Here is a 15,131-nt window from a genome sequence, read left to right on the forward strand (position 1 = left end):
CGTTTTCTAGGGATTGAACCTTCTTCTTCTCGCAGCGGTCACCTCACAAATAGGATGTCTTACCACCCATGCTAAGCCCTTTGTGTATTACTAAACAAATTTAAATTATTAATATTTATCATACACTATTTCGAGTATGAAAAGGAGATAGTATATGCAAAGTAGATGGTGGGTTCCTAGTACAACGAAGAGTTAATTTGATGGATTTCAAAGACAAATGAAGTAAACTAATAAATATATTATGTGCACGGGTTCGCATATAGTCTAGTAATACATGTACTCACGGGTTCATAAACTCCTTTATGGATTGATCCTAATTATTTGGAGTATAAAACAATACTTCCTTTTATAAAAAAAAAAAAATAAATACAACTCTAATTCCAATTAATCCATAATCTTATCCCTGCACTCGTCACTCTCTTCTAATAATTACCAGAAAACCCCACGCTGCTATAAAGAAGCCAGGGTCAAAACCGGAGTTTCAACATTTTCGCGGTATACTAATTTTTGCTTATAAATAGGCATTTCGCAACAGACCGACTCGTCCATCACATTACTCACCTCTTAAACTTTCTTTCTCTCTCTCTCTCTCTCACGAAAAAGTAAGGAAACTCAGTTTCTCACTATCGAACACGCAATTAGAGATTTTTCTCTCTCAATTACACCAGATTATAATACTAATAATAATACTAAATAACTAAAGTCTTTTTCTGATAATCGAGCAGAATATCGTCACCGGAATTTCTCTCTCGGATAGTCTCGTCGTCAGGTATTGTTAGTTATTGCTTTTAGTGTATCTTTCGTTTCTTATTATTAATTTCAGCGAGTCGAAAATGAAAATAGAAATAGAAAAAAAGTATAAGAGAAGACGAATGCGAGATATTTTAGCTTTCAATTCTTTCCATGGTTTCGAGGAAATAAGTGCGATGGTTTACAGTTCCAATGAGCCAAACAGATTTCTCCTGTTATTTTGATTACATTCGAATTAATTTTATTTATTTTTTTATTTCTTTTTCGCTCTGAGGCAAGATCTGTAAATTGCGTTATTGGCATAGGGGTATTAATGTCATTTTGAATTTATTACTACTTACATGCACATCCTAACCGTGTTCTTCGAAGCTTTTTTTTCCCCTATTCTTTATCGTTTTTATTAGTACATAGTATATATATATATATATATATATATATATATATATATATATATATATGTATATATTTATAAAATGATGTCAATATAATGTTTATTAGGATACAATTTTATATACTATATATTGTTGAATATCTGAAAGCTGGTCCAGCTAATGGTGATCTCTCTCTCTCTCGACTTTCCCTATCTGTAAAAAAGTCACGATATGTATGATGTACATACATGTATGTATATGTATAGATATATATATATTGAATGGGTACGTATAGACATATTGAGTCGTGTTTGTCATGTATTTTGGTATATTGGTTGTGTGTGTCTGCAAAAATGGAAAAAGTCACATACTTACTGAAGCACATGTTTGAATATATATATATAGTTTTTAGTTTTATAAAACTTCGTTGTGTGTACAACTCTTGGAACGATATTTTATTATCTAATTCTGTAATTAATATTTTAATCATTTTTAAAGATACTGGATTTTAATAATTTGATCTTTCAAGGATTTTGGGATCCAAACAGTTTGTGGAAAAAATAGGCGATATGATTGGGATATTTTATTTGACTACAAGACACACCATGACCACGTCGGACGGTTCTAAAATTGGGAATTTTTTTTTCCCATTATTGGACCTTATTAACATTAAATAAATACGGAGATAAATTTTTATAATATTTAATTCCTATTTACACTTATTTAATTTTAAATATCTAAACTTAAGTAAAATATGTGTTAAACTTGAACACAGTGTGCTGGTGATTTTTTTTTTTTTCCTAGTGGTTTGTATCAGTTTTGGACTTTTATTTTTCCTTCCAATTACGTCTTATCTACCACTATTTCCATGTTATATTCTGAAAATTAAGTTATTATTTTTTTTCCCAAACATATATAGAATTTTAGAAAAATTCAAGTTAGTATATTGGGATTCTTGTTAACGATATTTCTAATTTTCCATAGTTTGGTGGTCCAGTGTCTATAAAACTGTAACACGAGGGTTCCAAAAAAGGACATATACCATTATATGCTTTGAGGCCTTTTGATGTAGATATCAATACAAAACTGTATTATAGGTATAGGAATAACCCTTTATTAAGGTATTTGATATATGATATAAAAACAAGTCACCAAACAAACATATACCACTGAAATATAGAAATAATTTTGTCCCAGTAAATTTCTGCACGCATTTGTTACTCAAATTTATTATTTATAGGCAACGCAACCTTGCCGTAGCATAAACTAATGCAAATAATTTCGTCGGTATATAATATTAAATTTTTTTTTATTATTATTTTATTTATTCGTTGTAAGTCTGTATGAGTAGTCAACGGTTTGTGGTTTTGATATGTTTATCTTCGTACTAGATATATAAAGTTACAATCTGATACTTAAACTTTTAACTTCTTCAAATAATTGTCCTATGTGAACCTGAAGTAAATAGTACACGACTTGATATATTTCTCTCTCTTTTTTTTTTTTTTTTTTTTTTAGTTGGAATTATTCTCCGTAGAAATCGGTAAGCACCCAATTATTCAGTTAAGGTTTGAGAGAATTTTTTTTAGCCACGTGTCTCTGCACATGTCTGTGAAGGTTTGGAGAGCATATTTTAAATATAGCACTGCATATTTTTAGGTCCCTAAGACTTTTTGATCTCACGCCAATTCTGAGATTAGAAAAAAGGTTTCGAACAATTCCTTTAATTCCCTCTCGTCTCAACCTGTGGCTATAACGAGAGGTTTGTATTGATTACCTTTTTTTTTTTTTTTTTTTGAGATGTTTGTGTTCTGAGAAAACATGCATAGAATTTGTCGTATTTGGTTAGCTTTGCTGGTTTTATGCTTGGAGTTGGTGATTGAGATTTAGAAAGTTTCTTTGAAGATTTGGGTAGAGATCTTTAATAAATATCGTTTTCTATTTTTCTGTGATTTTTTTTCGTTGGGTAGAGATTGGAACTTGAAAGTGACAGATGGATAAAAACGACTTGTCGTTTCTTCATTTACGAAGCTCATGACACTTGCATATCGTTTTCATAGGTTCATTTCTTTAATCGAACTTCTTTGAAAGTTTTGCTTCTGCAAAAATAGCGTGTCATTTTCAACATGTCGTTTTCGTTACTATATGATGTGATTTGACCTTTTCCTTTGATATCGTTTCGAGTGTTTGGTAAGATCTGTAATTTCGCAAAACTTGTTCGCTCTTAATGAACGTGTTTTCACGATTACTATAGTTATATGATTATTACAAATAAGATTTGATCATTGATATGTTTTTTTTTTTTTTTTTCCTTTAAAGTAAGATTTGATTAATCGATATGGTATGCATTAGCATTTGTTGAACCTGGAATTTCGGAATAAATATCTGAGGAAGGTTTCTTAAAACATTTCTTCTTTAGAAACCATATTCATTTATTTTTTTATCAATACATATTTAAGTTTTACTTACGTGTGTAAACTGTAAACCACTCATTTTCGCTGGAATTTTCAAAATTTTGAAACCTTGAATCGTTTATGATCGAAATCGACTCTATCGACATTTTGCTTGCTTTCATGTAAAAGTCAGATTTAATTACATAAAAAAAAGTCATATATACGTAGCGCAATGTTTGAATACATAGTTTGATGATTTGTATGACTATTTTGTTTTGTGTACTGATCTTATAAATAGGCCACGTTTAATAATATACATACGCTTACTTATTATTCCTTTCTTACATAATTTAGATTTATAATCAAACGTCATATACATTTCGATTCATTTGTTAATCTTTATGGCTGATTACGTGGTGAGCTTTTGCTGGAATCTGTTTTATTTATTTATATTATTTGAGCGATAGGAAAAAGAGCCCACCAAAGTAGGAATAATACTTTTAAAAAAACAACAAAAATAAATTAAGGGCCTAACTTTTTGGAACAAACAATAAAGAATGTTGCCAACGTTGAATATTATAAAACACAGAACCCTTTTATATATAGCATATAGGTATATATTTATTTATGCAATTGCAAAGTTACTCTGTATATATATATATATATATATATATATACATATCAGTTAAGGATCAAATAGTATCAGGAAAATTAGTTGTCGTTTTGTTGCTATAGTTCAAATTTTTAATGGTTGCACAGCTTGCCAAATTTGTAGCCATTGCTGAAATCTTTCAATCCAAAATTAGGTTATTAATTAAGTAATTTATTTATCTTATAGCTAGCATTATGCTGTAAAATTACTAGTTTTTCGTAGCTTTGCCATTCTAACATAGAAACGTGATTGTATTTTGCAGGGGATTGAGGATTAGGCTTCTGGGCTTTGTTGTTTGTTGTTAAGATTTATAAAAAAAAAAAAAAAATGGCAACAAACAGCACTACATTGTTTAAGCCCATGAAAGCCACCTCAAACGGCTTGTTTCAAGGCGACAATCCCCTCGAGTTTGCCCTCCCTCTCGCCATCTTGCAAATAGTCATCGTCGTCGCTCTCACCCGAATCCTCGCCTTCCTTTTCCGTCCCTTGAGACAACCCCGTGTCATCGCCGAGATTGTCGTGAGTACTAACATTTTTTTCTTTTATATCGACGTGCCTCTCAACCAGAGGCCGAGGCACATGGAGATTAAGGGACATGCCCTAAGTTTTTTAAATACGCGTTTCTGAGTTCAACTTCGGGCTCTGTCACATGATACATTACACGGAAACAAAAATCAATATTTATTTTTAATTTTTTTTTGGCGGGTAGGGCGGGATTTTGCTAGGGCCGTCGGCCCTAGGACGGAACCAAGAGTACCTCCACACGATATTCCCGCCGAAGAGCTTGACGGTTTTGGACACGTTGGCGAACATGGGCTTGCTTTTCTTCCTCTTCTTGGTTGGGCTCGAGCTGGACCTCAAGGCCATCCGTCGGACAGGGAAGACCGCCCTGGCCATCGCGATGGCCGGGATAACCCTCCCGTTCGTGATGGGGATCGGGACCTCGTTCGCCCTCAAAGCCACGATCTCGCAGGGCGTGAAGGGCCCGCCTTTTTTGGTCTTCATGGGTGTGGCTCTATCCATCACCGCGTTCCCCGTGCTTGCTCGGATTCTCGCGGAGCTCAAGCTTTTGACTACCGATGTCGGGAGGATGGCGATGTCGGCCGCGGCGGTCAATGATGTAGCCGCGTGGGTCCTACTCGCCCTCGCCATCGCCCTCTCGAGCGACGACGGCTCGCCTCTCATCTCCCTTTGGGTCTTCCTCACCGGGGCCGGGTTTATCCTTTTCTGCTCCTTCGCCGCCCCGCCAATCTTCAGGTAAGGGCGTTTTAGCTTAGCTTAATACTCGATTAAAATCAATAGATTTATATTATAAAAAAAAAAAAAAAAAAGATAAGGTTTGTCTAAAGTTAGTCAAATAGCTAAAATTTGCAAGTAATAGATTTCCACAATTGTTTTGTTTTTTATTTTTACCTTATTATTAAATTTTTTGTAAATGATAAATTACTAACGTAAATCGTTAAATTTTTTAAATTACGGTGTCAAAATAAAAATGAAAACCGAGCATATTAATTAAAACACATTTAAATAGAAAAATAAGATTGTTTAAAACATTTTTGTTTAAAACTATGTCCCTCTAATTAAAATATATAGCACATGGCTATTTTAAACTTTTATTCAAATAGAAAAATATAATTTATTAAAGGGTCCATTAGATATATAGTCATATTACAGTCTCACACGCGTAAACTGACGTAAATATCCCACCTGTTTATTTCAATAAAAAGACATATCAGGAATGTCACGTCATCTTGATGATTATTTACTTAAAATTTACGAAACGTTGACTATATAACAATTTCAAACGTTTTTGTTGGCTAATTACCTAATTTTTATTTATTAAAAGAGATAATGTGTCAAATTTTAATCACACATAAAGTGATTAATTTTCTTTTACTTGAGTTAAATTTATAACTCTGCTTCCACTGCCTGGTTTACAGGTGGATGGCACGACGATGCCCCGAGGGAGAACCGGTGAGAGAGCTCTATATATGTGTGACCTTAGCCATAGTTTTGGCAGCCGGGTTTGTCACGGACATGATCGGAATCCACGCGCTTTTCGGCGCGTTCGTGATGGGAGTCTTGGTCCCCAAGGAAGGCCCGTTCGCGGGGGCTCTAGTTGAAAAGGTCGAGGATCTCGTCTCGGGACTATTCCTCCCACTCTACTTCGTGTCGAGCGGATTAAAAACCGACGTGGCGACGATTAGAGGGGCTCAGTCGTGGGGCCTACTCGTCCTCGTCATCGTCACGGCCTGCTTCGGAAAAATCGTAGGGACGGTCGGGGTTTCGCTACTCTGCAAAATGCCGTTTCGAGAGTCGCTCACGCTCGGGTTCCTCATGAACACCAAGGGCTTGGTCGAGCTCATCGTCCTCAACATCGGAAAGGACCGGAAGGTTCTCAACGACCAGACGTTTGCGATTATGGTGCTAATGGCGATCTTCACGACGTTTATCACGACCCCGATTGTCATCGCGGTTTACAAGCCCGGAAGGAGGAACCGCCTCAAGGACGGTAGCGGAAGCTACAAAGACAGGTAATTTACCAACTATACCTAAAATTTACACACACAGATAAAAAAAAAAGGTTTTAGTATCATGTTTCTATAACTATTTTAGTAAGGACTTGGTTTCAAAATCACTTAATTTTAGATGACTATGCTAAATTGCTAATCAAATTAGCCCCTTCCAAAAATTATGTTCAACCCCCGATAATGTTAAATATCTTTTCCCAAACTATGTGCAGGTCTCTGGGGAGAAAGGACACAAACTCAGAGCTCCGAATCCTAGCCTGCTTTCAGAGCATCCGAAACGTCCCGACGATGATCAACCTGATCGAAGCCTCTCGCGGGACGGGTCGAAAAGAGCGACTCTGCGTGTACGCAATGCACTTGATGGAGCTCACGGAGCGGACCTCCGCGATCCGAATGGTCCACAAGGCCCGAAAAAACGGGCTCCCGTTCTGGAACCGCTCCGCGGGGTCCGACCCGGACCAGATCGTGGTGGCCTTCGAGGCCTTCGAGCAGCTCAGCTCGGTGGCTCTCCGGCCCATGACCGCCATCTCGGCGGTCTCGAGGATGCACGAAGACATCTGCCGGAGCGCCGAGCAGAAGTGCGCCGCCATGATCCTCCTCCCGTTCCACCGCCACCACCGCCTCGACGGCTCCCTCGACGGCGGCGGCTCCGCGGTGGCCGACATGCCGGAGTTTCGGGCGGTGAACCGCAGGGTCCTGGAGCAGGCGCCCTGCTCGGTCGCCATACTCGTCGACCGCGGCCTCGGCGGGCCCACCCACGTGGCGGCCAGGAACGTCTCGTCTGACGTGGCGGTGCTCTTCTTCGGCGGGAGGGACGATCGGGAGGCGCTGGCTCTCGGGGCCCGGATGGCCGAGCACCCCGGGATCTCGCTGACGGTGCTCCGGCTGGTCGTCGCCGGAGACGGGGCGGAGGAGGAGGAGGAGGAGGATCGGACGGCGGTGGCGGAGCTGAGGGAGAAGATGGCGGAGAACGACTCGATAAGGTGCGAGGAGAGGGCGGCGGAGAGCTGGGCGGCGGCGGTGGAGGCCGTCAAGGAGCTCAGGAAGTCGCATCTCTTTGTCGTCGGGAGAACTCCGCCGGGACACGTGGCGGAGTTCGTCAGAGTGAAGAGCGACTTCCCGGAGCTCGGCCCCGTCGGAAACTTGCTGATCTCTTCGGAGTTTTCGACCTCGGCCTCGGTTTTGATCGTCCAGCAACACCACATCTTCTCGGGGACCATGAACCCGACGCCGGGGAGTGCAGCGACGGCGAAAGTCGAGGTGTCTCCGCCGCACGCAGACAACAACGTTGACTTGGAGGCCAATTAAATGATCGTCTTTTTTTTTTTTTTTTTTCGTTTTTTGTTTTGTTGTAATGAGAGAAATGGGTGTATAGAAAGATAGGAGAGGAATATTGAAGTCTTTTCGTAAAGACTGAGATAAGATCGTATTGATGACGATGGTAATGAAATGGTGGAGTACGTACGTACGTAATAATATCGCGTTCATGGTTTAGTTACCATGTTTTCTGTAATTAAGTTATCGTCCTGAATTAAGCTCAATTTACCTGTTGTAAAAGACCAGGAAGAGATTGATTGAATTGTCTCGAATTAAAATAAATATTGTGCCGATAAGAAAACGTAATACAAATTTGAATCCAAAGCGTTCCTACTCGATCATTAATGACAATTGTGGTTTTTGAGAAAATTAATTAATTTCACTGAAGTAAAGCTGGAATAGATTGCGTATGTTGCTTTTCAGTAGGATATACGGCAAAGCAAATATATTTTATTTGGGAATTTCAGTGCTTTGTTTGAATTGGACCACCCTTTTAGTTTGCGTCACTTCACTTTCATCATGTTGGATTTTCTTTAGTTTTGTAAAAAAAAGTAAGATACTCTTTTTGTGTCCGCTCAAAGTGGCCTCTTTTAATTAATTATAATTTGAGTTTAGGAATCAATTAAAGTGCCTTGAGCGTTATTTTTAATATAAAGAAGCCGGAAAATCAAAGGACAACACCCAATGAAGTGCAATCATTAGTTGAGTGCTCAATGAATTCCACACTCATTTTTTTCAAAAAGGGAATTCCATACTCATTTGTTTATGAAATTTGTGGCTGGTTTATTGCCTGCGAAGAAAACCGGAAACACCATAGTTTTTTTTTTTTTTTTTTTAAATAAATTTTGGAAATGACTCTTTTTTCAATTGGGTCTATTTTTTATTTTTTATATCGGTCTCAAATAATTAAGTCTAGGCTCCAATTATTTATTATTATCTTTCTTTTATTATTATTATTCTAAGATATTTAAACTTAATAATTTTGTTTGAACATATTAATTGATAAAAGCATATGTGGATTAGTTGATATTACAAAGAGAAATTGCCTCAATTACCACCATTTGATAAGTTTTTTAATTTATTTTTTTATTTTATTTTTATAATTTTCATCAAAAATTTAGTTTGACCAAAAATACTACTAAACCACTTGTATAAATACAATTTTACCATCAATAATTTATGTCAATTACATAGATGTCAACAATAGATGTCGATCGTTGACATCTATGTCAACAAACAGAGAACCCAAAACCCACAGACGTCAATAATATATATCAATTGTTGATATATATGTTAACAATAAATGTCAATTGTTGATATATATGTTAACAATAAATGTCAATTGTTGATATCATGTTAATGATAAAATTGTATTTGTACAAGCGATTTACTAGTATTTTTTTTAACTAAATTAAGCTTTTAGTAAAATATTAGAAATTATTTTTATCATATAATGATAGTTGAGGCAATTTCTCTATTATAGAAAAGTACCCCTCTTTTCATTAACGCATCCGAACTTCAGTTTTAAGATTCTTTAGGAACATCACCTTTTAATTCTTTAAATCTCACTTCATGTATTAAAAAAATCAAACTGACGGTCACAAAATAAAGTATGAATAAAATTAAATTTAAGTATTAATAACAAAAAGATAGACATAATCATTTACACTCCAATTATCGTCGCAAAATTCTCAAATGGGTTTTAAAAAAATCCAAATGAGTGAGAGAGAGAGAGAGAGAGAGAGAGAGGTTACTAGGTAGGTGGTGTGGTTTGACTTTAACTTATTTAATGGGACCTACATTGTCGTTTAATATGGCTACATTTACATCGTCTAGGAAAGTCAACACAAACCTTGCGTCGGTGAAAAATGGCTGCCGACTGAAGTGAAAGCCAAACAGCTTTCTTTACCCACACTTCTGTAGAGACACATTCTTGAATTTACCTCCCTCCTTTTCGTCACCGCAGGTCTCAGACCGACCACAACAGGTTTCGATTTTTTCTTTCTTGAATTTTTCATTTCTTTGATTCTCATATGATCTTGTACGTGCTAGAAGTAATTCGTTCTCGAAACCGTTGCGATTTCAACACTCTATGTGAAATGAATGAATGGATTAGGTATTGATTTGGAAAAAGGTTAAGCCATTGATTCAGTTTGTTGCAAATATTTTGGGTATGTATCTTTTTTTTCTTCTTCTTGTAAGTAATCCCTGAACTGACCTTTTTTTTCCCTCTCTCTGGGTAGAAGAAGTTTTACTGTGGAATTCATTTATACTGTGTATTGGACTGGAAAGTATTTGGGAATTGAGACTTTAAAGACAACCTTTATATCAAATTGTTTAAATCATTTGGTAAAAAATCTTGGCTGTCTAGTACTGGATAGGATTAGGAATTGAGAAAAATTGAGTGTTTAACAATCCTCAAGACAAAAAAACCCTTATGCTTCGTCAATTGATAAACATTGTTGCTAAAATAGGGTGAGTAAGGAATGGCCTCAAACACCACCGCCGGAGCAGCGATGGTTTGTCCTCATCCGATGAAAGCAACATCAAACGGGGCATTTCAGGGCGACAATCCTCTCGATTTCGCTCTCCCTCTCGCCATTTTGCAGATATGTCTGGTTCTCGTGGTGACTCGAGTCCTTGCCTTCCTCATGAGGCCGCTTAGGCAGCCCCGAGTCATCGCCGAGATCATTGTGAGTCTTCATTTTTTTTGTACTACAAGCTTTTATCACCTTATAGTCGTCGAGTCTCGTAACGACCCGAGGACTGACAAGGTCCTAAGAATCGCCCTTAGACTCACGTTAAACATGATATCAGAGCAATTTAAAAAAGAAAATGTTTTCTTTTGTTTTTCTTTCTTTCTTTCAGGGAGGAATAATCCTCGGGCCGTCGGTTCTGGGGCGGAACCGGAGCTATCTCGAAGCGGTGTTTCCGGCGAGGAGTCTGACGGTGCTCGAGACGCTGGCGAACCTCGGCCTCCTGTTCTTCCTCTTCCTCACGGGGCTCGAGCTGGACCCGAAATCGATCCGGCGGACCGGGAAACAAGCCCTGGGGATAGCCATCGCCGGGATAAGCCTCCCGTTCGCCCTCGGGATCGGCTCGTCTCTCGTCCTCAGACAGACGATCTCGAAGAACGTGGACGGCCCGGCATTCTTGGTCTTCATGGGCGTTGCGCTCTCGATCACGGCCTTTCCCGTCCTCGCCCGAATCCTGGCCGAGCTCAAGCTCTTGACGACTGAGCTCGGTCGGATCGCGATGTCGGCCGCGGCGGTCAACGACGTGGCCGCCTGGGTCCTCCTCGCTCTCGCCGTAGCCATGTCCGGGACCGGAGGAAGAGAAGACCGGTCAACGCTAGTCCCGTTGTGGGTCTTCCTCTCCGGCGCAACTTTCGTTGCGATTCTCGCTCTATTGGCACCGCCGGCGCTCGGATTCGTGGCCCGGCGGTGCCGCGAGGGCGAGCCCGTGGACGAGGTCTACGTCTGCGCGGTTCTCGCCGCGGTTCTCGCGGCCGCTTTCGCGACCGATGCCATTGGAATCCACGCGATGTTCGGGGCTTTCGTTGTGGGAGTCCTCGTCCCGAAAGAAGGCCCGCTCGCGGGGGCGCTCGTCGAGAAGCTCGAAGATCTCGTCTCGGGGCTCTTTTTGCCGCTCTACTTCGTGTCGAGCGGGCTCAAGACCAACGTGGCCACGATCTCGGGGATCCAGTCTTGGGGCCTCTTGGGACTCGTCATCTTCACGGCTTGCCTCGGGAAGATCCTCGGGACGTTCTTGGTGTCGGTTTTCTGCAGAGTGCCGGTTCGTGAGGCCTTGGCTCTCGGGTTCCTCATGAATACCAAAGGACTTGTCGAGCTCATTGTCCTCAACATCGGCAAAGACAGAAAGGTAATTGGTGTTATTTAACTCAAATACGAAAGGTATTAGTGTTATTTAACTCGGCCAATATACGCAGGTGTTGAACGACCAGACGTTTGCGATAATGGTCCTGATGGCGATCTTCACGACGTTCATCACGACCCCGCTGGTGGTGGCGGTGTACAAGCCGGCGAGGAAGGGAATGAGCGAGGACTACAAGAACCGAAAAATCGAGCGGAACAAGTCGCAGCTGAGGATACTGGCGTGCTTCAACAGCGCGGGAAACATTCCGTCGCTGCTGAACCTGCTCGAGTGCTCTCGCGGCGCCGACGAGCTCTGTGTCTACGCTCTCCACCTCAAGGAGTTCTCCGAGCGCTCCTCCTCCATCCTCATGGTTCACAGGTATCAAAATCATCATTTAAACTACAGATGGTCATGGAGTTATGTCATATCAAATTACTTTGCATACAAACTTTCCAAACTTACTACTGGTTTTATAAGGCTTGTTTTCTTTGATGTTTATATTTTGATGTTTTTTTTTACTGTTTAGACTTGACGTCCGTGCATTGCATCTACTATGGCCATTTCGTATGATTTTGCTTACTGTATAAATATTATTGTTACTCTTGCTTCCATCAGGATATATCCAGAGCCGGCTCAACAATTTAAGGCCTAGGGCAAAAATTCATTTAAGGGCTCTCAATTTTTTTTAAATAGCTTTATTAATTATCATATAAATTATTAAAAAAATACAAAATGTTTAATTTATTTAATTGTACTTGTAATTATAACTGTAAATTAATACTACAGATTATAACAATTTAATAATATTGTAACTACAAATTAACTATGAGTGAAGTTATATAATAATTTTATATGTATAAATATATTTATTAAAAAAAATGGGCCTTCTTGGGGGAGGGGCATTAGGCAATATCTGACCCCTACCCCTCTTTCTACCTACGTATATGGGATATTTTTAAGGATCCATAACGAAAGTAAAGTTAAATGTTTGACATTGCTAAATAGTTAACGTTTGGTAAATCTTAGATAAATAGTCACTTCCATATATTTACAAACCTAAATCTTAGGTAAATAGTCACGTCATCTATTATGGTTATATACCTAAGATTTATTAAGCGTTGGCTATTTAGCAATGTCAAACGTTTAAGTTGGTTATTTTTCATAATTTTATATATTTGTAATTGTATCCGCAGGGCCCGGCGAAACGGCCTCCCGTTCTGGAACCGCACGGATAACAATGTGGTGGTGGCGTTCGAGGCGTACAGGCAACTGGGCCGCGTCCAAGTCCGGCCAATGACGGCCATCTCGTCGTTCGCGAGGATGCACGAAGACATCTGCGCCACCGCCGAGGCCAAGCGCGCCGCTCTCGTCATCCTCCCTTCCGGCGGGCCCGAGTTCCGCGGAGTCAACCGGCGGGTGCTCGACCACGCCCCTTGCTCCGTCGCCGTGCTCGTGGACCGCGGCCTCGGCGGGCCCGCCCACGTGGCGGCCCGCCACGTCTCGTCCCGCGTGGCGGCGCTCTTCTTCGGCGGGCCCGACGACCGCGAGGCGCTCGCGTGCGGGGCCCGCATGGCCGAGCACCCCGGGGTCCGCCTCGCCGTCCTCCGCTTCTCGTCGCTGTCTTCGCCGGAGGAGGACGAGGAGTTCGTGGCGGAGTTCAGGCGGAGGACCGGCGGGGACAAGTCCGTGAGCTACGTCGAGAGCGGGGCCCGCGGGCCCGAGGAGGTTGCGGCGGCTCTCCGTGAGGTTGCATTGGAGTGTAATTTGTTTTTGGTGGGTCGGACGCCACGTGGCGACGCGGGATTGGGGTCGGGGAGGAGCGATTGCTCGTCGGAGCTGGGGCCCGTGGGGACGATGTTGACGTCGACGGAGTTTCCGACGAGAGCTTCCGTTCTGGTGGTGCAACAGTACAGTGGTGGTGGAGGCCGAGTTCCGGCGAGCTTGGACTCCGAAATCACCGGAGGAGAGTCTGCGTAGCAAGATTGAAAGCCAATACATTTATTTTATTTTATTTTTTATTTTTTTTATAATAATAATACGCTTGGGGAATAATCACTTGGCCATATACTTACTTCTAAAGAGCAGACTAATCACTTGTGGCCATTCGCACTCGAGAAAAACGACAATGTCGATTCAAATGACGTGTCGCTCACCTTGGCAACAATTTTTATAGTAAAAATGTTATTACTTTGATGATAATAATAGCTTTCTATATTCTTTTTTTAGAATGTCCATGTTTACATAAAATTTCATACTAAAAAAGAGATCGATTTTTAAATAAATTTGAAATAGGGTATAAATACCTAACGCTAGAAAAAAAAAGAAAAAAAGAAAAAGGACAACATCATATGTTTCTCAACATTAAATAAATTGCAAATCTTTGAGAATTGACAAAACTCTCATGCGGTCTTTATTTAACCCTATGGATGATTTTGTTTTTGGCTCATCGCAACTTATTCAATATAACTTTTGCCCATGCAATTTTTTAATTTGAAAGTGGACAGTTGTGGCGTGTCCAAGTTTCATCAATATTTTAGACAAAATCTCAAGTGTGCGACTCACATAACTTTAATTTTTAGGTGAAATCACGTAACTCCCATGGCGTCATAACGTTCTTGCTTCTATGAAAGGCTTCAAACTGCAATTTTTTCTCTATGATTTTAGGTTTCATAATATCTCATGAATACCTTGGATCCAAAATAAATGAGCAAATAAAGAACATTTTACTTTAGATATAGAAAGTTGAGAAATCACAAATTGAAGTTCTTCATGTACTCGATTGTTAGATTTTTCGAAGTTTTCGATCCCGCTCAGTGTCGTTTTCCGGTCTTAATTTTATTATGTTCTAATCATGGTTTGAAATTCCGGGGAAACCGGACGGAAACCAGTCCGAAAACTGTTTTGTTCAAAGTCCCGGTACCGGTGTGTACAAAACCGTTCACTTTCCGTTTTTTTTCTTGGATTCCGAGGAAACCGTTCCGGTTCCGGGGAAACTGTTCACTTTTCGGTTGTTTTTAGACAATTTTTACGCATTCCAACTGAAACTTACCGGTAAGTGGTCAAATACCGACAATTCTTAAAATCTGATGATATTTAGTATTCTTCACGAAATTTATCGTTAGTTTTTGATGATTTAGTTCAAATTTTTAATTTCTAACTTCATTATTGTGTTTAATTGGAGTTTTTATCCAAAAAATTTTTTTCAATTTTTTTGTTACATTAGAAAATATGATTTAGATTT

General features: G+C 39.9%; 2 protein-coding genes across 2 annotated transcripts; both read left to right on the forward strand.

Moving 5' to 3' along the window:
- The first annotated feature begins 517 nt into the window (after window positions 1-517).
- LOC149405400 (cation/H(+) antiporter 18-like) lies at window positions 518-8,324 on the forward strand. Its single transcript, XM_089607143.1, has 5 exons — window positions 518-769; window positions 4,429-4,685; window positions 4,876-5,423; window positions 6,107-6,700; window positions 6,910-8,324. The coding sequence occupies exons 2-5, from the start codon at window positions 4,494-4,496 to the stop codon at window positions 8,003-8,005; spliced, it is 2,430 nt and encodes an 809-aa protein (XP_089463269.1). The 5' UTR covers window positions 518-769; window positions 4,429-4,493; the 3' UTR covers window positions 8,006-8,324.
- Window positions 8,325-9,857: 1,533 nt separating this feature from the next.
- LOC149405401 (cation/H(+) antiporter 18-like) lies at window positions 9,858-14,089 on the forward strand. Its single transcript, XM_089607142.1, has 5 exons — window positions 9,858-10,001; window positions 10,489-10,707; window positions 10,883-11,896; window positions 11,964-12,268; window positions 13,084-14,089. Exons 2-5 carry the CDS (start codon window positions 10,501-10,503, stop codon window positions 13,865-13,867), a joined length of 2,310 nt encoding a protein of 769 aa, XP_089463268.1. The 5' UTR covers window positions 9,858-10,001; window positions 10,489-10,500; the 3' UTR covers window positions 13,868-14,089.
- The last annotated feature ends 1,042 nt before the right edge of the window (window positions 14,090-15,131 follow it).

The sequence above is a fragment of the Urtica dioica genome, chromosome 2 (assembly GCF_054948205.1).
Source record: "Urtica dioica subsp. dioica isolate 48M chromosome 2, U.dioica_male_clone48M_v1_H2, whole genome shotgun sequence".
In the NCBI taxonomy this organism is placed as follows: Eukaryota; Viridiplantae; Streptophyta; class Magnoliopsida; order Rosales; family Urticaceae; genus Urtica; species Urtica dioica.

Bases quoted from the DNA above. Each gene is read 5' to 3' on its own strand.
- LOC149405400 (XM_089607143.1), top strand. From the start codon at position 4,494: ATGGCAACAAACAGCACTACATTGTTTAAGCCCATGAAAGCCACCTCA. The intron at 5,424-6,106 runs GTAAGGGCGTTT...CCTGGTTTACAG, and splicing joins GCCGCCCCGCCAATCTTCAG to GTGGATGGCACGACGATGCC. The intron at 6,701-6,909 runs GTAATTTACCAA...AACTATGTGCAG, and splicing joins AGCGGAAGCTACAAAGACAG to GTCTCTGGGGAGAAAGGACA.
- LOC149405401 (XM_089607142.1), top strand. From the start codon at position 10,501: ATGGCCTCAAACACCACCGCCGGAGCAGCGATGGTTTGTCCTCATCCG. The intron at 10,708-10,882 runs GTGAGTCTTCAT...TCTTTCTTTCAG, and splicing joins GAGTCATCGCCGAGATCATT to GGAGGAATAATCCTCGGGCC. The intron at 11,897-11,963 runs GTAATTGGTGTT...CAATATACGCAG, and splicing joins ACATCGGCAAAGACAGAAAG to GTGTTGAACGACCAGACGTT.